The 21405-nt window shown below is 48.2% G+C and overlaps 5 protein-coding genes and 1 non-coding gene across 6 annotated transcripts; 3 read left to right on the top strand and 3 right to left on the bottom strand.

Annotated features, from left to right (window-relative positions):
- The first annotated feature begins 1200 nt into the window (after positions 1-1200).
- ColSpa_tRNA_012 lies at positions 1201-1290 on the top strand. The gene is given in 2 exon segments: positions 1201-1238; positions 1256-1290. It is a non-coding gene; the product is annotated as a tRNA-His (tRNA).
- A 557-nt stretch (positions 1291-1847) lies between these two features.
- ColSpa_00668 (1-phosphatidylinositol 3-phosphate 5-kinase) lies at positions 1848-2933 on the bottom strand (the record flags this gene model as incomplete). The annotated part of the gene is made up of 1 exon (XM_049266880.1): positions 1848-2933. The coding sequence occupies one exon, from the start codon at positions 2931-2933 to the stop codon at positions 1848-1850; it is 1086 nt and encodes a 361-aa protein (XP_049122837.1).
- A 5557-nt stretch (positions 2934-8490) lies between these two features.
- ColSpa_00667 (peroxisomal acyl-coenzyme A oxidase 1) lies at positions 8491-10590 on the bottom strand (the record flags this gene model as incomplete). Its single annotated transcript, XM_049266879.1, has 1 exon — positions 8491-10590. One exon carries the CDS (start codon positions 10588-10590, stop codon positions 8491-8493), a length of 2100 nt encoding a protein of 699 aa, XP_049122836.1.
- A 4357-nt stretch (positions 10591-14947) lies between these two features.
- Positions 14948-16225, top strand: ColSpa_00666 (putative pectate lyase B; the record flags this gene model as incomplete). Its single annotated transcript, XM_049266878.1, has 6 exons — positions 14948-15099; positions 15152-15327; positions 15383-15489; positions 15552-15670; positions 15725-15901; positions 15958-16225. 6 exons carry the CDS (start codon positions 14948-14950, stop codon positions 16223-16225), a joined length of 999 nt encoding a protein of 332 aa, XP_049122835.1.
- Positions 16226-17016: 791 nt separating this feature from the next.
- On the bottom strand, positions 17017-18180 carry ColSpa_00665 (initiation-specific alpha-1,6-mannosyltransferase; the record flags this gene model as incomplete). The annotated part of the gene is made up of 1 exon (XM_049266877.1): positions 17017-18180. One exon carries the CDS (start codon positions 18178-18180, stop codon positions 17017-17019), a length of 1164 nt encoding a protein of 387 aa, XP_049122834.1.
- A 2369-nt stretch (positions 18181-20549) lies between these two features.
- Positions 20550-21332, top strand: ColSpa_00664 (uncharacterized protein; the record flags this gene model as incomplete). The annotated part of the gene is made up of 1 exon (XM_049266876.1): positions 20550-21332. One exon carries the CDS (start codon positions 20550-20552, stop codon positions 21330-21332), a length of 783 nt encoding a protein of 260 aa, XP_049122833.1.
- Between the last annotated feature and the right edge of the window lie 73 nt (positions 21333-21405).

Below are 21405 nucleotides of genomic sequence, written 5' to 3'. Positions count from 1 at the left end.
CCGAAAAAGATATCTTTGAAGGCAGAAATAAAGGGGAGATGCACAGTGACAGTTCCCAACAAGAATTCATCTGGAAATTCTGGACATAAGGGCAAACAAGAGCATCCGGGAAACCGCATGAAGTTATGCAATTTATTTCGAGAGAACTGATGAGCTCACCTTCAGAACATGATGAGACGACTCCAGTAAATAAAACCCTATCCCATGATAACGTCGCACAGTATAGCACGATTTCGAACTCAAGACTTGAACAAAGCGGGTAAGTACCGTATCGTTTAGTGAAAGAAAAAAACACAGCAGTACTTACCTTAGGGATGATACTAACTTCTAAGACAGTTCAGCCCCAGAAAGGTGGATGGATGTCAACGAGGCGATAGAAGTTGAACTCAAAGTCATTGATGTATTGAAGCAGTAAAATCGGTGTGATCCTCGGATCATTAATGCAATAGACGAATAAAATTCATATGTTGCATAAACAGGAAAAGAAGATGGAAGTTGGTAAATGAACAATGGCAAGGCTATTCTGGCTAGCACGATTCCTACGCTGAAGGGCGGGTTGAACATAGTCATCAGATAACAAATAACTTTCAAGTAGTCTTGGGCAGCCCTATTGTATTTTGTCAGTCTTAATAGTCAGTAGTCAGAACCTAACAGAGATCTTCAGGGAACTTGTAGCCATATAATAGGTAGTGTGAACCAGGAAAACATGGTTGACTCAGGAAATGTACGTAGCAGTAGACCTAGATGAAGTACAATAGAGCAGAGGGTGAGTAACCGGGGAAAGGGCTATCTCGTCAAAGTAAATTCAAGAGATCAAATGCAGAAAGTCACTAGTAATTGCTAGTTGAGGCATATGATAGTAGAGGCGACGGAGAGCGTATAACCGGAGACCATGTGTAAAAACTTGCAGGCCGGAAAGTTGGGTGAGTGCAGACAATGTGTCTATAACATAGACGATTTTAGGGACGGATTGAACTAAATGAACAGCAACAAGAACGATGATTAGAGTACTAGTATGGGTTATTCGGATACAGGAAAAATCACAGACTAGATGCAACCGTGTCGTATCAGCCCTGAAGCCCGCTGTTCTTGGCTCAATTGGTGAGTGAATGGCAAGGAATACTCGTCGTGCAATTTGACGCACATCGTGGGTGCGGATCATGTGGATCGTGGAGATCAAAAATTGACAAGCTAAAATTGGCCCAGATCGTCTAGTTGGTTAGGATGATACGTTGTGGTTCTTCTATACAGCGATCCGTGTTGACGGCGGTTCGAATCCGCCTCTGGGCAATTGGTATTGATCGCCACGATCAAGTACGTTTTTTACAAGTATTTTGCTTTGATCGAGATTGCTGTCTGTGGGATCTGCGCGCGGTGGAGTGATTAGAGTACGAGTACATGGTGTGAGGGTAATCGGACAACAAAACGGGGCATTCTCGTGAGTGAAAAGACAGGTGGATCCAATGCTCTTGAAAAAATGTTTCAACACGGGTTGACAGTATTAAAGTGGATGAGCGATATGCCTAGTTGTGTCAGGGATCGCCTTTTTCATCATAGCTGCACTGAGGACACTAATATTCAAGTTGGGTGAAAGATACAGGTGAGGCGAGTAGACTACTTTACAACCCGTTTACATTACGTTTGGAGAACGTCATGATGAGGAAGGGAACCCATAGCTTTTCATACCGGTATCTCGAGGAAATGACTGTTACAAGGAGAGTAAAGGAAGTATGTGTGCATCCCATCGCAACGCCGCGCTCCAATCGAGTTGACAGTTAAGAAAACAAAACAAAAAGGGGAAAAAGAAGAGAAAAGCCCTTTCCGACAAACGCTCGTCCTTCATATGTTTATGCCTCAATGACAAAGTCTCGAATCATGTTAAGGAACCGCTCCCGGTACTCCGTGGGATTGGCGGTGATGCTCATCGGCCCGTGGCCGGCAAACACATTGTATGATTTGACAAGCCCCGTCATGGCCTTGGCGCGGAACTTGTGCTTGGCCCAGAAGAAATCGAGGACAATCATGCGGTAGGTCCAGTTGCCATCGACATCTGTCAGGCCGGTGCGCCACTCGTTCGCACTGGATTGGATTGTGGGGACATCGCGTGCTTCGTCCATGACGTTGGGGCCAGGATACCGAACCATGAAGAGCGAGTAGTCGACGGCGTTGTTATCCGCGAGAACCTGAGTGTCGGCTTCAAGAAGCTCGAGCAGTTCCTTCTTCTGGGCTGCTGTGACTCGAACCTTGTCGTCGAACTCATCAATCAACCTCTCCTTGACGCTCTCCGGTGCCAGGTAGCCGTTAGCAATGTCCCTCTCAGGGAAAAAGTAGTCGTTCGGCTTGAGATCGTAGGTCTCCCATTGCTTCTTCCTGTGCTCCGTCTCCTCCTCCTCCTTTCCGTAGAGCAGGTTCTCCATGATGATGTGGTGCGTCGGCGCCATTCCCAGGATCCCGCCGAGCGTCGCTATCGAGGTATAGGCCATGTCGGTGATACGAACAAGAAGGCTGTGCGGATGCTTCCTCATGTGCGTAACGTATGCGTCGAACAGATCGTGGGTGAAGAACTCGTGCTCGAAGCGGCGGGGCAGCGACTTAATGAGGAACTTGCCATCGGCGGTCGTGAAGAAGGTCGAGCCGCTGTAGCCCAGGTCGCCAACAGGCTTGAGGTCGGATTCGCGACCCTTGCCTTTGGCGGCCTTCTGCGCGAGCTGGAAGGAGTTTATGTACTCCTGCTCGTCCAGCTGCCAGACATTGTGACGGAGCTCGAGGAAGTCGGCGGCGTGGTAGCGGGTGAGCGGGAGGTGGAAGACGGAGAGGAAAGTGGCGAGAACGCGAAAGATGCGCTTTTGGAAGCTTGGTTTGTCCGGGTTGTTGGAGTCGCCAGATATGGCTGCAAGTATCGAGGACGAGATGGAGGTGCTGCGGATTTGCATCTTGACGGATGACAGGCCTGAGGCCTGGGAGGTTGAGGTTGTTGAATGATTGCAAACGAAGACCGGACGGAGCAGCTCGCGAGATTGACATTAGCTATGTAGGAATGGATGTATGGATGGAAGCTCGAGTACAGCTTGATGGGGAGCTATTGACGTCACCCATCGAGCGACGCCCTGAACTACACTAGGACGCATAGGTAGAGTGCCTCCCTATCCACTACCAGAGCATCTTAGCGTGCCTGGATGGATACGTTGGGCATGCCGTGCGATCATGCTGATTAAGCAGAGGGAGTACCTATCCGCCAAACAACGCAAATACAAAGACATACACCTCACTCCGTTTCATTGTTGTCGCAACGTCGAGATACGCTGTACTGGAAGCAGCTGGAAGCTTCTCTTAAACTTCTACATAAACAGTGGTTGGTTGATCCCTTAAAGAATAGGATAGACGGACAAGGACGTCAAAGAGGACCGGCCTCGACAAGGGCGCATTACATTAACATAGCGCTATGTAACCCGTCAGCGACGCGGTAATAGCCGAGTTCTATCCCACAAGGTGTAAATGGACCTTAAGTAGGGCCAAGGCCGATAACCTCCACTTTAGTACCCGTCTTTACTCCAAACCCATTTCTGACATCTTTGTTGGGTAGAAAGTGCTAGTCCGTGAATTTAGTTGGTCCATCCCGCCCTTGACCAAAATGAGGTCCATCAGCACCCGATGGGATAGTTGCCGAGTTCCCTGTTGCTTGAAGTAATTCTATGCTGGGCTAGATCAGGATCCCACGATCCCATCCATTCCGATTGGAAGGTTCAAGCAACGATACCATACAAGTTGTAACTGTGTAATACCTGATCCGTAGTCGTGAGCGTCGGGCATGGGTGAGTGACCTTTCGGAGTCAGGATTACTTTCCCGGCTCAAACTGTTGCTGTACCAAAAGAGAGATTTACAGCAGATATGGAGCTGCACATCTAGCCGTTGTAATCTTGGATGTAAGTGGCCCTACACGATCTCTACATACACACTCATTGCCTCTTTGACTTGTCACTGCGAGGGCCACTTTGGGTTCATCCATCTGGAAATTCGGATGAAATGGGTTGAGCCGAGTCTCTTTCCAGTGACATGTATATTTCACCGATAACCAGCATTACGATAGAACTACGTTACGATAGGACCACATTTTGTGCGGCATGTGAGATGAGTTGACAGCAGTTTGGAAAGACTCAGGTACGCGGGTGACGAAATGAGTGTCACATTGTGTTAACAACTCTTTCTCAACCACCACCACCCGTCAGGAGATGGAAAGTATTAAGTCTTAATAAGAACACCTAAAAGGCACTAGCTGAGACATCGGAAGCCTAGAAGCTTCATAGCTATCGGAAAATCCTTACTTCTTGGGCAGCAACATGTTGTAAAACCTATAGATACAGATACTATAGCCTACAGGACTTTAGGCGTACCAATCATTTTGGCACCTTTGTGCGAGGCTGATAAAGTGCCAGCGCCTTTGGGCACGGCTACTCTACGACTGATGACGCCGGAGTGTAACGTACAAAGGGGTATCCGGGATTGCAACTAGACATCCCTCTGACCATTCGATGCCGCTTTTGGCCACCGAAACTGGCTCGAAGTGTGCAACGACCGTCGCTATTTTGAGTTTTATTCGATTAAGGACAAACTATAGCATGACGTTAGACACTATCCTTGTCGACATCTGCAGACGAAGCGGGATGACAATTCTTACGTTTGCCCAATGCATTGTCTCGACCCTCTGGAAAATGGGTGGAAGTAATGCAACATATTGGTCATTTGTTGGTCGTTGGTAGTAAGCCACTTGTCGGGATTGAAGTTCTCTGGACTAGGGAAAACAGTTGGATCCCTCAGGGGGAAAAGAGGTGACGCACTGACTATTGTCTAGACTCGGTTTTAGAACATACCAGCGTTCTCGAATGGGCGATGCGGCATACCCCAGGCTTGAGAAAGTGGCCATTGAAGGTCCACCCATCTTCCGGGACTACTCTAGGCATCCTTGCTCTCACTGGACAGCTCAGCCGCAGTCCCTCTTTGATACAGGCACCAAGAAGCGGAAGTGCGTCTAGACCCTTGAATAGTGGTCGTGAGTCTCCCATGACAGGTTGAACCTCTTCCCAGAGCTTCGTGTAAGGCTCTGGTCGCCCTAGAAGGTAATGCATTGTAGTAGCCAAAGAAACAGCTATCGTGTCTGTGCCGGCAACGAGCATCAAAACACCTTCTTCGACAAGATGGACATCAGAAACAGGGTTGGAATTGTGCCGCCATGGATTTGAATAGGGTCCAGTCAGCATGTGATGTCGACTTCATGGCGTCCGGTCCTTTCTCGGCAGCCTGATCATGCAAAAGTTAGCTGATATTTGAAGCCGTATCCCAGGCATCGAGAAGGCAAACCTGTACCAGCTGCACGGTTGGATCTGGGATGCCTGGTATTAGTTGAGCTATCTTTGCTAGCGCTGGAAACTATTGCGTCTAGGCCGTAAGCAATTGCTATTCAAAAAAGTGAGTGATGATCAACGTACGAAGGAGATGTTATGATCAGCAGACTCGAGAGTTTCGATGATTGGGTGATGGAAATTCTCAGATTCCAGTGCGTTCGCTGAAACGCCAAACGCAAACTCGCATAATAGGTCCAGTGTCAAGCAGTGAGATGCATAATTTAGAGAAATCTGTTCTTCTCTCAATGAGTGTTCAGTTATGCGGCCAACTAGCTGTTGTATCGAGGTATAAATCTTGAATTCCTGCTCAAGTAACGACTTCTTAGAAAAGCTGTGAGACAGCAATCTCTTGTCTTGCACATGTCGACTACGATCACGCACAGTGAAGAGGTTGTCGACCTGAAAGACAAAGGGCTCGTAAAAGAAGCGGGCTTTATCAAACTCAGAACCTTGACTGTATATCTTGGTGAAGGCGTTGATGTGATTAATGGAAACTTCGTCTGGGGTAATCCGTACAACTGGGCCTGATAATGTGTTAGTTGAAATGACCCTTTTTCTACCATGATCAAAAGATAGCGACGCTATACCATAAGTTTGGTGCAACTTTAGCAAGGTTTCATAACCATGTCCACCCAGTACTTTGAAGAACATCCAACAGTGCATGCTTTTTGCCCATAATGGGCCAGAAATACTACGCAGAGGATGGAGGAAAACACTGTAAAGAGATTTAACCACCGGCCAGAAAATCAGCGTAACGACACCGCAATAACAAATGGTGGTACTGAAACTCAAGGTGAAATAGGATCCTGCAAGATAGTCCAGCGCAGGCATAGTGGATGGAAATTGTTGCTGAGATCAAATGAAACGTGTCTTGACTAAGGAGAGTCTTGAATGTTCTGTCATACACATACACTAATATATTGCGGCGTGATCGTTGATAAACAGAAGCGGAGTACGGATCCGGGCCGCAGCCTATGGGGGTAGTGTGTGGGGTTAGGCCGGAGAGTTAAGGCGGTAAGTATGCTGGTACATTCCGGTTTGCTATATGTTGTCGATGCCGTGCCCACCGAAATCATTATCCCATTCGGTCTGACGGACATAGTTAGTCGCCGTGAGTCACGCGGCGCGGACATCACGTTTCCCGCTTAATAACTCATTCACCACTGTCTAGCTTGCTTCGGTTGACAAGTATGCGGGACAATTGTGGCGTTTCGGGCCGCGTCGAACACATCCGCGGTTCCACTATGTCACTATGTGATTCAAATAGAAATGGCAGATGTTGTTGACTAATTACTCTCCCTCAAGAAGAGCATCAGCACCCTGTTCCCCCACCTATCAGTCTCCGAAGCGGAAAGTAATAGTTTCTCTGGGATGGTACGCCGCCGGAACCGGAGGTTTTAATCAAGTTTGTAAAGTTCCATCAGACACAATGAGTGCTATGGGAATAAGCAGCGTAGTTTAATGTATCGAGGTGCTCCGGTGTACACACTGGCGAATAATGCTGGACCCTACCAGAGTATTCAGAATCAATTCCGTTAGAAGCTCTTTGATAGACCATTGCACCTATTTTTATTATCACAAACCACAAATAAATCTCTGCTGGTTCCCAGGTGTTCTCCTGGAGCCTTGTGGTACCGTGAAATCTTTAAATTCCAAAGATTCCGAGCCATGCTGAAATTTTTCAAGATCACGCGACGGAATTATCGTTGTAATTATACGATGTACTACTGTGCTGCAACTATCAACGCAACACCCAGGTACGATGGTAAGGGAAACGATATACTTGGAGAGCTTCATATAAGTCGAGATATATGCACAAATTTGATATAATGTTAACCATTTCATCGGAAGCAACTCCTTAGAAACGGGCCCTGTTGAGGCGGTGGCCGGCCCGCGCTATAGTTTTACATCTGCCTCTGCTTGCTAACTGCAAGCTGTAACTTATATGATGATAGTCATGTGCAGATTCTAGTTTTTTTTGCGTACCTTCTTAATCGGGATATGTAGGATTCATATACTAGACCTCAGGCAGGTAAGCCTTCCTGCAACAGCAATAGTTTCTGTGATGCTGCACGAATTTACTCGGATTGTTTTCCAAAATGAACAGGGCTTTATAGCAAATACATTTCAGCTTACTGCCAAATTATTATTGCCCATATTTTAGCATTTTTTAGTGTGACAAAACCAGGATGATGCATAAGCCGTGAAGTTACCTCGTCCCTTGCCACCTAGTTTCCATTTGCCTTGCACGGCTAGCAACGGAACTCAGATATTATATTGTGACTTGGCAATGGCTCAGCCGTCACAAGGTGAGTTGAGTGTGTATAACCCTAGCACTGCGGTGATTCGATGCTTTTGAAAGTAGCGTGTAGCTAAATTGATTCACACCCGAAGATCGCGACTGGTATCCTAAGCTCCGCATGACCACCGACAGCAAGGACACTGGGCTATCACAACGACACGGTATAGTCAGAGCTTGCTTGGAATCCCGTACAGCGTCCGGTAATGAGTGTGAACGATGGATTGGACTGGACATGCACTGCAGTAGATTGATGCGTTATTAGCAATCTCGGAGATATAGCTGAATCACTTCATGTACGCATGTTGTTGTTGTTCACTTAAAGGGAAACAGCCTTTAAGAGGTAAACTCCATTGCCCGCTTTTCGGTGACTCCTAAGATCTGTACATCTGAAGACGCCACATTTTAAACGCACCCATTTGAGTAATAATTATGCCTACTCTAGTAAATGAACAGTAAGGTTTATATTACTTCCCGTTTTATGTTTGTTAGACTCGCTAGCTTGAGTTCTCCTTCTGCTAGTGACTTTCTTCTATTTCCAAGCCCTGCTGGCCCTATTCCCCACTTCGAATACCTATATTGTTTGCTGGATCACACTTAGCTAGTAATTCGTCCTGTGAAAGCCTGTCGATAGTATTAGCAAACTTATAGACCAAGTTGGCAATGATGATGGTGGTGTGCATTGATAAGCAAAGGTCTTCTCATTTTATTTGCATTGCGCTTGTAACTCTACAAAGTAACATATCCTCCAACAGCTGTATGATCTATAGTTTTGAATTCTGAAGTGTAGTCTATAGCTTGCTTCTCAGATCCTTTCTCTCGTCCTTCTTGAACAACACCTTGCTGTTTGGGTAAGGGTCAAAAACCACTTTGTTCAGCGGGTTGTCTTCGCTAGCACGCTTAAACATATCCTCATAAACCTTTCCATCGTGGCGGCCCAGACTGCTGTCCAGCACCCAGTCGTCAAACTTCCAAGCATCAACCAAGCGTACTGCATGAGGACGGATCTCCTCCAGCAAAGTCATGACAGCCTTTGTTCTCGCCAGAGTGATCTGGCGAACTGTGACAGCTGCGGAGCTGTAGAACTCGCTAGCCTCCTGCTCAAGCGTGTTCAAAGCATACAGTCTGAAAAGCTTATGCAGCAGATTGACAGTGCCCTCATCAAGCTGCTCGGTTGTAGCCTTGTCGTTAAGTGCCTGGTGGAAGTTTTTCACGACCATGTACTGCGCATGCGCGGTGCTAAGGCGCCAGAAATCAACAAGTAGGCTGTTCCAGGACTGCTTGTCCTCATCTCTGTGGCGGAGAGCTTCGAATGTCAAGAAAGACACACGCCAGGCAAAAGCAGCGACGAGATCCTCGTCGGAGCCGAGAACATCGAAGGCGGCGCCGATGTCGCGGCGGCGAAGGAACTCGGAAAGAATACGAGTAGTGTCGTTGTTGCTGTGGTTGCCCTTCAGGACAGAGCGAGCGGACTTGAGAAGATAGCGAGACACTTGCTGCGTAAGCATGTAGTTGTCTCCTTCCCATGTCAGCGTCGGCAGGTAATCAGCGTACCAAGATCCGATACCGCTGAAGGAAGAATAGCCGTGGCCACCACAAGCACGACGGCAGACTTCCAGACCCTCGCCTGCAACGGTTGAGCCGTAGGCCTTGAGGGCACACGAAGTGGCATGCAGATCAGCGAGAAGGTCGGTCCCGGGATTCAGCTCCTCGGGGCCAGGGTTGCGATTTCCGTCGCTGAGCTTGCCGACATTGGCGCTCATTCGCTTCTGATTTTCGTTGTACAGATTAATCATGCCACGACCGGTGAAATGGAGGGCGAAAGTTGCGGCAAGCAAGGGCAGGAGACGTATCTGTACCATAGTGTAGTTGAGCACCTGGTTTTCACCCGGTTCGTTGGCAGGGGCATCACGGTCCTGGAACTGGCGGCGAACAGCGCAGTAACGAGTAGCAATGGTAACACCCTTGGCAAGGACGGAACCCGACTGTAGAACAATGTTTGATCGGACCCAGGTAAGAGTGCCGTAGATCAGCGAAGGGTTAGCTGGTCTGCTGTATTTGCTCGTGTTCGGGTCGATGGACGAGAAGCGGGCGAGCATGTGGTTGTGCGGGACCTTGACGTTGTTCAAAAGCAAGAAACCGTTATCCATGGTATTATAACCAAACTTGGGGCCGATATCGCCAACATGTACGTTCGGGAGAGGCTCATGGGTGTTTTTGTCGCGGATGGGAACAACGAAGGGGTGAGGGCCGATCTTCTTGCCGTTCAGGACAAGCTGTGCCATTACGACAGCATGTGTGGCCGTCTTACCCAACGAACCAATCCACCACTTCGAAGCGGTCAGGTGAGGAGAATGCAGAACGAAAGTTTTGTCCGACGGGTCCCATGTCGCTGTAGTCTCCAGGCCACGTACGTTCGAGCCGTGGCCAAGTTCCGTCTGGGCATAGCAACCAAGGATCTCGTAGTTTTCTGCAGGCTCGAGAAAAAGCTTGTGTTGCTCTGGAGTACCTTGCTCGCGCAACGTAACAAGGAACATACTCGCGTGGAGTCCATAAGGCGTCGGCTCGGCGATAAGGTCATTGGCAACCATGTAATCATCCTTTGACCAGTTGTGCTCCTTGGTCAGCTGGAAGAGCCTTTTGCCCCTCGCCAGCGCTGCTTCGATTCGAGCATTGCGGCCGCGGAAATAGTTCTGTGTCTTATCGAAGACGGGTTCCTTCTTCAGAATATTCAATATCCGCTCATTGCGCTGGAGAGCTTCGTTTGTGAACATGAACGTCGCAAGCTGGTCGACGTTGAGGTTGGACTTGGCTCGCTCCTGAGCGAGGAGCTCGGTGCCCTGCGGGCCAGACGGCTGAAGGGCTTTGACCCAATCCGGAGTATTCGGCATCTTGTTTGGGTGCGGAAGTGAATTCTGGGGTAATTGAAAATGGACTGGGGAAAATTTCCTGGAGAACAGGAGGCCTTGCAGATGGGGTTTTGTAGGATGGGCACCTTCACCTGTGCGTTGTCCAGATCGAATCAAGGTTTCGTCTTCCGACTCGGAGAACTCGCTATGATGCTTAGATGGGGAGTGCCTCGGTAATTACCACATCAGGTTAGACACAGCCCGCTTCTTTGCGCGTCAACTCCACGTCGAGCGTGTTTAGAGATCCCTGCTTCACAGAGCGACCCACCAAATGTTACCGTGCTAGCGTCCCGAAGATCGGACGTGGTCGGCGCCGACTCCGACTCCCGAGGGTAGAAAACGCGCAGCCGAGGGACACCGGCTGTGATGATTGAATGCCGGTCGACCGTCATTAAAAATGCGTGCAGCGGCGCAACATGCTGCGTGCTTAATCACGGAAGTATCGCTGACAAGCTTGACGCAGATCTTCAGTTTCTGATATCACTTACCCACCTGGCAACCCAAGTAAGTTTAACGCAGTCTAGGCGCTGGCGGCACGGAGTTTCGCCGATATAGTCTAGTTCAAACAGCTTTGCGGAGCGCTCTTCTCACAGAGAGCATAATGTTGCGTTCATATTTAGCTGCTCACATACGGTAACGATATATCTGTCTTAGGCAAAGAGGAAATAAGAACATCACTGTATACGAGTTGGCCTTGTGCAGATTTAGCGCTACTTTCCTGGGTTGTCGGCAACACCAGTAGAGTTTGAGTCTGACAATATTGAGGGTGCGAACGAAACTCGAACCTCTCACCGCATCATCCGAAAGTGCAAGATGGTCAAAAATCTTAATGAACTTTGAAGGCAGCGAATTCAAGATTCTTGGGTTGTTTACTGAGCTGTCATCGCTGGATAAAACAGCAGTTCCATTGTCTCTACCCCTGCGGCACACATCTTCTCGATGCACAGATGAACAGAAGCTCAACGAGATTGTGCTTGCTTGATGCAAAGAATTGAAGAAGGCCACGGAAAAATCATTCATACCTAGAGCCAATCTACATGTAATCCTGGGGAAAGGTAGTTCTCCCAAGTCTCGTTTACAGGTGTTCCCGACCATCTCCCCGACTGTGGAACAACATCTTCCTCAGGAATTAGACATTCAAATGTATTCCAGTCCAACTTCTATTGCCTTTGCCAGGAGTCTTACAGTTTCCTACGTTTTGCACCTTGAGCCGAATAAATTCCCAATTTGCAAACGCAGCTACTTCAATTGCACTTTAATTACGTCCTTTCTTGCAATAACCATGCAATTTTCATTTTCTGGCTTTTAAAAGGCATGATAGGCCGCTATTTCACATGCTTGGCAGGGTTCACCCATTAGAGCTGATAGGGGCCATGCAAGTTGGAAACCACTCTCTGGAACCTTGATCTTTCTCTAACAAAGTGTCCAAACTTAAGGTCTTGGCTGAAAGCACGCCTACTTGAAAATGCTACCAGAATCCTGTCTTTTGAGGCAATTGAGTCATTTTCGCATGCTGCGTTTCAGCCATGCCATTCTGATCGATGGTTGGGAACCATGAGCTGATGATCGTGCTGTCATTTAGAAGGCATTCATCGTCCATCGATCCTCTTGATAAATATGTGTGTAGGAGCAAGTATCTGTAGGAAGAGGGGCATATAAACTTTGGAATAATTCAAGTCGCCAGCCATTTGTTCTGACTTCCTCTGAATGATGCAAGCTGCTTGATCAGATCAAACGTCGCGGAAAGCTTAAAATATGGCGAGCTTGACGTTGCCCCACGGCTAAGAGCTTTATATCATTAAAGCCATTTTGGGGTTAGCTCAGAATTTCATCACGGACTCCTACCAGACATCTAGCGCTCCCAAAGACACCTTGTCAAGGAGGAGCCTTAGCTTGTTAAGATATCAATCTCAACCAACCAATCTCATTTTGGCAATGAACGACAGTAATGGTGGGGGAAAAGACTTTCGCGCCACGAAAGATCGGATCTTTCCATCGGATTTGTTGTCAAAGCTTTGGCTGTGGAGACTGGTCTCAGTGACGCAGAGGCAAAACGTGTGTGTTGGGTTATGTCTGCATAATGAGATAGTTGCTAAGCGCCTTTGAGAGAGCTACTTAAAGGCGTCAAAAACTATCACGAAAGTCATTGAACTGTGGATGTAGGGCAATGAGTTAGTAATGAGTTATGGAGTCAAACTACTAGCCGATATAGCTCACCCAGTCTTCTGTAGCATTCCAAGGGCATGGAAAGTCAACTGAAAACCAGTCAAAATACGAACCGTTGATACTCTGCGCTGTTCGTTGTCTCTTAACGGCCTACAAGCCGATACGCGTATGATCACACGCTATAAACCAACCAAAACCAATTGAGAACTGAAACGGTCAGAGGCAAAATTAGAACACCCTGTGAACTTTGTGATGAAATGAATAGGAAAGTTTCACCGAAGTTGCCCCAATTATCATGACAATAGTTGGCCCGTTTTCTCCATACATACGCTAATGCTCTGTTGCCAAGGCGCATAGGCAGTGCCAAGGTCTCGTAATCTGGCAAACTGCCAACAACCCCGCTTAAACACGGTCTTGGCTGCTTTGCATCTGCGAGATATGCGAAGGGGGCTCTGCGTCGATCTGATAATTTCCACTATCTTGATATCCATATCTGTTGATTATTGGTACAGTGCCATCCCAAACATCTTTCTCCATCGGCTCTGTAATTTCGTATATATGTCTAAAAGTTCGAAAGATACCAGTCACAGATTGATTTGGGAGAAGGATATGAGTAAGAACAGAACTTGGAGTTCCGACTGGGGAATCGTTTCAATTAAAAGTGAATCTTCGTGGAAATGAACTATTGCAATAGGGCGGGATGACCAGGTCCATTACCTCTCCGATTTGATTTTTTTTTCAGTTTCCCTTTGCACGACAGAGACTGTCCTGGTAGGACCGTAGGACACACACAGAAGCGCGAAGACTCGCTTGGTCAATTGACAACCACTCATTTCTCCGTCGTAAACTGCCTGCACAGGGCCTTTCAAGTTGATTTAAAGCTGCTCGTGATGAATAAGATGAACCTTGGGAACTGTCTGCCTCACTCAAGCACTTAAAACTGATCCTACTGGGCCTTGCAATAATGATCAGATGTGTCGGCCCAGCCTGCTGAGCGAAGAATTATGTATTGCTTTAGAGGCTGTTGAGTTCGCGTTGCACACCGCACTACACCTCTAAAGTTCAGATCATCCTGTACCATTTCACTATCAAAAGGTGATTTGGGCTAGAATTTGGGAGATCGAAGGCCAGTCCAGAGTTGGCGTGATCATTTTCCGCCAGCACAAGAGAATGAGTGAAAAATGATACCTCGAATAGTAGTTGAAAAATAAAAGTGCACAATAATCTATTGATATCTCGTGATTATCCACCTTCCTCATCCTCTGGAATTTAGGTTCCGTTCCCCTACAACAGGAAGAACTCCTGCCTCGCAATCCCGTCCAACGAGACTCATCCATATGGGGTGGCCACGCATTCACACAACCTACTCAGCAGAAACATCTTACACCGGCCAATAGTGGCTTTTTCAGCTCATAGGGTCTCTTGTTCTGGGTAAGAGTCTTTGCACCTCGGATGCTGTCGGTACCTGCACGTCGAGGCGAGTCAAGATGCTGATTTGAGGAAATTTGGCTAACGGTAGCCCCGGACGACCCATGCCGCAACCCATATTTAAATCTACATGACACAAGGCGCTTCCCCCACCCAATAAACATTTAGTTAGAAGACGGAAAGCACTGACTTAGTGAACAAGCTTGTTTTCTATTTTTTAAACTTGATCCCACTCTACCTACAAGCCTGGGTCAATTGAAGTTAGCGCGATCAATCTTACCATTGCTAGCCCTGTCAGTATACTCGGGGTCAGGGTTCCTTCAATGACCACCGGCTGAAGAGTGGAGTAACCACTTTCGGGGTCGGGGGGGTTGGTTGAAGCATGGCACGGCGACGAACTGTCATTCGCGGAATGATCAAGATAATCCAGTCCGTCCCTTAACGGTATCTTCCGATACCTCAAATCGTAGACACCTGTGCTTGCGTGGCTTAAGGGCTCATCTCGTAAGGTATTTCGCAATTCATTCGGCACGCAGCGTGATTTGGGGATAGAATGATGCCTGTGTGGTAGACGGAAATGTTCATAAAAGACTTGAAAATCAGGCGTGTATATAAGAGCATGGTCATAAACCAAGTTGTTCGACTCTGAATGCTCAGCACTCCCGTCCCCTCTGAATTAACTCGTCTTGACAAACTTGAAAGCCCGCCCATTATCTTAACCCCAGTCAAACATAATCACTTCGATATGAAAATCACCTCCGCTTTGGCAACGCTCTTCGCCCTTGCGGCTGCGACCCCGACTCCCACCGTCGATAACGTCGCTGACAAGCCACACCTTGTCAAACGTGCCTCTGTCTCTGATAAGGCGACGCTTGGTTATGCTACCTTGAACGGAGGGTAGGGATCTAGACAAGTCGTGTCTCAAAGCCGGGAGCTGATTAAGTCGCAGAACATCCGGAGGATCTGGTGGAACCGTCACCACTGTCTCATCCCTCGCCGAGTTTACTGCCGCTGTTAACGAAAAGGATACTACGGCCAGGATTGTGGTCGTCAAGGGTATTATTAAGGGCACTGCCAACGTCCGCGTTGGTAGCAACAAATCCGTGATCGGCCTCCCCGGAGGAGGTGAGAGATATAACCTCAAAAATTGTTGTATGAAGTCACTCATAATGTCGAACAGGCTTTGAGGGTATCGGTCTACATGTTCGTCGCCAGTCGAATGTTATCATTCGCAACATCAAGTCTTCCAATGTCTTGGCCTCTACTGGTGATGGTGTAAAGATTGAGGTAAGGAGATGGTGCGAACAGAAATAACTCTGTTGGAAAGACTAGCTGATTTTTATTTCCAGGAGAGCACAAACGTGTGGATTGATCACAGCGAGTTCAGCTCTGTTCTGGTTGCTGATAAGGACTATTATGACGGACTAGTTGATGCCTCTCACGGGGCCGACTATATCACCATCTCTTAGTGAGTCAAGATACTTCAAACTACCAAGGAAAAGTCTATTTTGACACTCTCTAGTACATATTTCCATGACCACTGGAAGACCTCCCTGATTGGTCACAGCGAGAACAACGGTGGTGAGGACAGCGGCCACCTGCGAGTCACCTACGCCAACAACTACTGGGCCAATTTTGGCTCTCGAGGCCCATCCTTGCGATTCGGCACCGGCCACATCTACAACTCGTACTATCTCAAGTAGGTCCTGTTATTCGGTTTTGCCACTGCCACAAGAAATTACTAATAAGCCATAGCGGTAACTCTGCCATTAACACCCGCCAGAACGCCCAGGTCCTCGTCCAGAGCAATGTCTTCAAAAACGTGACCATCCCAATCACCTCTCAGGACTCTGATATTGTCGGCTACGCTGTTGCAATCGACAACGACTTTGGTGGTGCTTCTAACCTTGCCCCCGTTGGAACTTTAAACGCCAACTCCCCCCCTTACTCATACACTCTCCTCGGGTCCTCCAAGGTCGTCGCTACTGTGCCGGGACAAGCTGGCCAGAAGCTTACTTTCTAACTAACCTTGAAGCCTAGGGCCACGAACGGCTAGGCGGTATGGCTGGACTACGGATTGCGTTCTAATAAAGGAGAAATTACTGAAGGGTCTAAAGCTGTACATGTCCAAATTCGAACCGCGCTATAGTTTCTGTACTTGCTTTGTGAGAGAATGGAGGTTTCAAATAGCTGCATCGACAGTTGCATATACGGAATAACAAGACTGCTGACTCATTTGATGCAAAATTTGTCATGTATTCAACAGCAAGGTCGTCTGAAACCTTTCATTACCATAACCCTAATTTAGAATCGCACATTATGTGAACATGGAATTATACATGATGTGCGTACTTGTCACTAACAAAGGCGTATCCTAAAGATGACATGATAGTCTAATGCTACCAATGGTGCTTACAGAGTTTAAAAGGTATCTCTGTCGGCATTAATTCATATTTACATCGCCGTCACTTGGGTCCGTCTGCCATGGTGCTCGCGTGTCTTGAAATAAGAGCTAATCTCATACTCTCAATCGTTGAGAGATAAGACCGTGATGCAATTGCAAGCCCAATATCCAAGTAGAATACTAAAAGCAATCCGTAGATATTTTTGCATCAAAGACAACGGTGTTCAGAGCCATCTTTCGCACTCCCGACTTGTCACACTTCGTTCCTGACGTAACGCTCTCTAGAGCGTGCGTTGATCTTGACTTCGGGGAATTCGAATTCCAACCCAGCGACTTTATAACCTCGATATATATGACGGGGGTTGGGTTTTGGGTATTGTCGTTTTTTCCGATCACCAAATGAAGGCCCTTTACCTCATCTTCAACTCCTCTTGCTGTGCAGCCTGTTGTATAGGTATTTGAGGAGGCTGCTGAGGTGGGAGCTGTAACGCCGCCTGTTCAGCAGCTTTCTGCTGCTCCGCTTTTTCTAGCGCCTGTTGTGTCTGAATCTTTTGGAGGTTCTCGTGCTGATCAATTGCTTGCTTCTGCTCCTCGGGAGAGAGCGAATTGAATGCAGCGATGTCTTGGTCCCACTTTATAACGCACTCAATATTCCAGTTGCACCTCTCAACTTCACCAAAGATAGGGTGTCTGAAACGCGGGTGCCGGCTGGGCCAGTTCGAAGCGTGGTAGTGATGCTTGACAAGGGCGCCCCTTGAGTTGTGGTTTCCAGAGTCGGAGTGACCTTGGCCGGCAGCGAAAGATTCGACGTCGCGGACCAGGATGTTGCTGATGACTTTTGACTCGTCAATATCATGGAAAGTGTCCCATGTTATCGACCCTGATCTAGACCGCGCACTCATCACTTCCAGCACGGCTTTGGTGAATGCCGAAGGCCCGGTGCCACTGATGACCTCATCAAAGTCTAGCTTGACTTCTGAGATGGACACACCTTGGGACTTTGCCACATCGCGGAGCCATGCCATGATATTTTCAACCAGCTTCATCATAACAGGATGACCGGGACGCGACATAAATGTCCATTGGCAAAAAGACATCGACTTCTTGCCAAGGATGGGGTGATCTTTGAAGTGCGGCTGATCGATTTCGACCCCAATGACAAGGTCGATGTCTGCCTCCGCATACCGTTCCGGAATCCATCTGCTAACGGGCCGAAGATCCTCAACATCAATGTCCGCATAGACTCCTCCCTCCGCATACATGATCATGTAGCGAAGGAGGTCAGCCTTGATAATGGTGGCGTTCACATTACGGTACATGTCGACAATGTCTGGGCGGTCGAACCCACCTGGGCCATAGTGCTCTTCGACGTACTCCATATCGTTATTGTCGGTGAGGACTTCATACCGGTAACCAGGGTTTTTGTCGGTCCATGTCCGCGCAGTAAGAATCTGCTCAGCTTCAAAAGCGAACGGTGCAACCTTCCAAGATTGCCATATCTTCTTTGGGAAACCTGCTCGCTTGCTTGTTGAGTAATGACCGCCTCGTTTGGCGTGGTGGACAGGCTTCGGCATCGATCCGAACAAGTCGAGGTTGACGACGAGAAGAATTATGCATACGCAAGCGATATACAATGGTATACATCTCCGAAGTTGTGTTGGGACTCTGTTTCTAAGAAAGCTGGTCTTCATTGAGCCCGTCGGGCTCAATGGACTCAGTGGACTCATGATGGGTGAAGACATGTTGCTAGAAGTTATCCGAAGCTTGGGAGGCGTTCAACCGAAAAAGCTCATGACCAAACTTTGGGAAAAGATACGACGAGCATAAAAAAGAAGACAGGTGGGATGCATGTCAAGATTTGAAGGCGCTTCTTGCATGCATGCATACATACCAGGCATTCTCTTCGCCGAGGCAGGGATCTCCTTACACTATTCCGATAACCCCCCATTTCCCTCTCAGTCAACCCTCAGTTGCTTTGTGCATCACTTTCACGAGCCGGGATGCAAGAGCCAAAAAGAGAGAGAGGGTAGGGGAACCCGAGGTTTCTTTTGCGAAGTTGCATCGCGTTCATCCCGTCTAGGGCTGACTGACGCCACCGCTTCCATTTTGTGACAAAGTTTGGGCCTTTTGGGTCAGCTATGCTACTTGTCTTTCGATACGAGGGAAGCTAGAACGGGAGCTCGGCGGTGTGGCCTTTAATTCGCCCAGCTCAAAATCGACGAACAACTACGATCCTCCACTGCAAAAATCAATCAATCCAAGAATGAAAGCCATTAGGATGCACCAAAGTGATGAGAACCACTTGTTGCGGTCGCCTGCATTTCACGCCATAATAGCGCCGGGAGATTGAGCTTGTTTGAGAGTCCATTGGGCCGATCATAGCCACCGGCACCAACGGCTACGATAGTCAGGGCAGCGGAGGACGGTGGAACCTTCCCAATCAAGAGGGTTTGCAGCAGTAAATAACTATAAGCTAATAGTGATATGATTACACCGGCCAACTGCTCTAGTTGCAGACGTGATTCACGTGTCGGATCAGTTACCTAGTTAGACCGATTGACGTTACACCGCTCGAGAAGATTGCCAGGGCTGCTCATCCAGAATGCAACCTGCGGATGCAATGTATGTCACAACGAAGGGACTTCCGTCACGCATTTTCCACGCTACTGATTTCTTTCACTTTAGCGGTGGCCCGAAGCTGGGCTCTCCGCATTCTACCCTTGTCAATCCCCCGCATGTTGGGCCAGGAACCCCCAGACGGACAGTGGGTCATTCGGACTAAGCCTACGTCCCCGCATCCCTCAAAGCTCGACCTCGGAACTATCCCATGGTTCAGCCTGATGTGTGAGTAGTTAACCTTCTATTTGCTTGTGAAACTATGGATGAACAAGTGGTTGATAGCAAGCATGCTTGTGTGTTTCTTTGCTAGATAACGCAAGGATCAACGCCAAGCCGGACTACATCCCTACTAAAGCGACTTCCTGGTGGCAACTGCCGATGTGCCTGTGAAGAGTCCACCGATACTGTAAAAAGCTGTGTCTCTTTTCCTAAAACAACAAAGCTTCCGGAGGGGTGAGGATTGCGACACCTTTTCATGCAGTACCAGCAAGCACCCATCAGCGCGCATTCAACATCGTTAGCAGCTTGAGGCTGGGCCCCTCTTCACATCGACCTCTGATCGAGACCAACGCTTCGCAACTCCATAAAGATGTCTCCCAGAAAAGATGGTATTCTCGACTGTCAGAAATGGGACGAGGTCAAACCAACCTGGTGTGATGGGTCCAAATGGCTCACTGAAGACGTCGACTGGAGGCCGGCCACCCTCACAAGAAGCAGACGGCTCTCACGCTTGAACCTCGCCCGCCTCAGCTCCTTCTTATGGCCCATAAAAGACACAAAGCAATCGCAGACGCCACGACCAACGGCTTACCTTGACGGGCTTCGAGGGTTTGCTGCTTTCCTAGTCTACTGGCACCATAACCAGCTTTGGGCTCACGAGCCGCACGTCCAGAACCGCATATTTGAGAATGCTTTTGGCTACGAGAACAAATACCACTTTGTTGCCTTCCCCGGGATAAGACATTTTTTTACCGGCGGCCATTTCGCCGTGTCGGTCTTTTTTGTCATATCCGGCTACGTCCTTTCTGCCAGGCCGTTAAGCTTGATACAATCCGGTGATCATGGCAAACTAGCAGAGAATGTCGGCTCAGCGTTATTCAGGAGATGGATCAGACTGTATCTCCCCTTGATTGCGACTACGTTCATTTATATGAGCTTCCTTCACCTATTCGATATTTGGGTTGACAACATCGATCGTGCGTCGACTTGGAGAGAAAATGTTTGGCTCTGGTATTGCGAACTGAAAAACTTCAGCTTCGTTTTCACTAATGGCAGCAGCCCTTTCTTCAGCTGGAACCCTCACCTTTGGTCAATCCCTGTCGAAATGAAAGGGTCAATCATCATCTACACCGCACTTATCGCATTCTCACGATGCACCAGAAATCGCAGACTCTGGTGCGAGGCCGGACTGGTATTCTACTTCATGTACATCGCTGACGGCTGGTATGGCGCCATGTTCGTGATGGGAATGATGCTCTGCGATCTCGATTTATTGGCAAAAAAGAACGACCTGCCAGAAATCTTCAAGAAACTGGAGCCAGCCAAGATGTTCATCTTCTACCACTTATTCTTCGTTTCCATGTATCTGGGTGGTGTACCATCATACACAGGCGACGTCATGAAGATGCGCGAAAACCGCGGATGGTACTACCTGTCCTTACTCAAGCCGCAAGCCGTTTTCGATTACAAATGGTTCTACCTTTTCTGGGCTGCTGTATTTCTCGTCTCCTCGATTCCTCGAATTTGGTGGCTGAAAAGGTTCTTCGAGACACGCTTCTGCCAATATCTTGGACGGGTCTCGTTCGCCCTCTATTTGGTTCATGGACCTGTCCTCGGTACACTGGGAGACCGCCTATACACAGCTGCAGGCTACTACAAAGACTCAGAGAAGCAGCACCTGGCGTACGTGGTTGACAGGTTTTCGCTGCCAAAGGTCGGCCCTCTTGGGCTAGAGCCGGCCTTTCTCCTCCCACATCTAGCCATCTTACCTGTTACTCTTTGGTTGGCAGAGCTTGTCACAAGATTCATCGACGAACCTAGCGTTAGGTTTGCACAATGGCTTTACAGAAAGACACTCAATGCTTCGGCGACACCAACAAAGGTCTGAAGCGGAATGACGGACAATAGCCTTCAAGCACGTGCTTCTTCAGACGAGCCGAGTCATTGCAATATCTGGTTAG

The sequence above is a fragment of the Colletotrichum spaethianum genome (assembly GCF_022836535.1).
Source record: "Colletotrichum spaethianum MAFF 239500 DNA, contig01, whole genome shotgun sequence".
Lineage (NCBI taxonomy): Eukaryota > Fungi > Ascomycota > Sordariomycetes > Glomerellales > Glomerellaceae > Colletotrichum > Colletotrichum spaethianum.
Note: the sequence above shows the minus strand (reverse complement) of the source record. Positions and strands in the feature narration are given on the sequence as shown.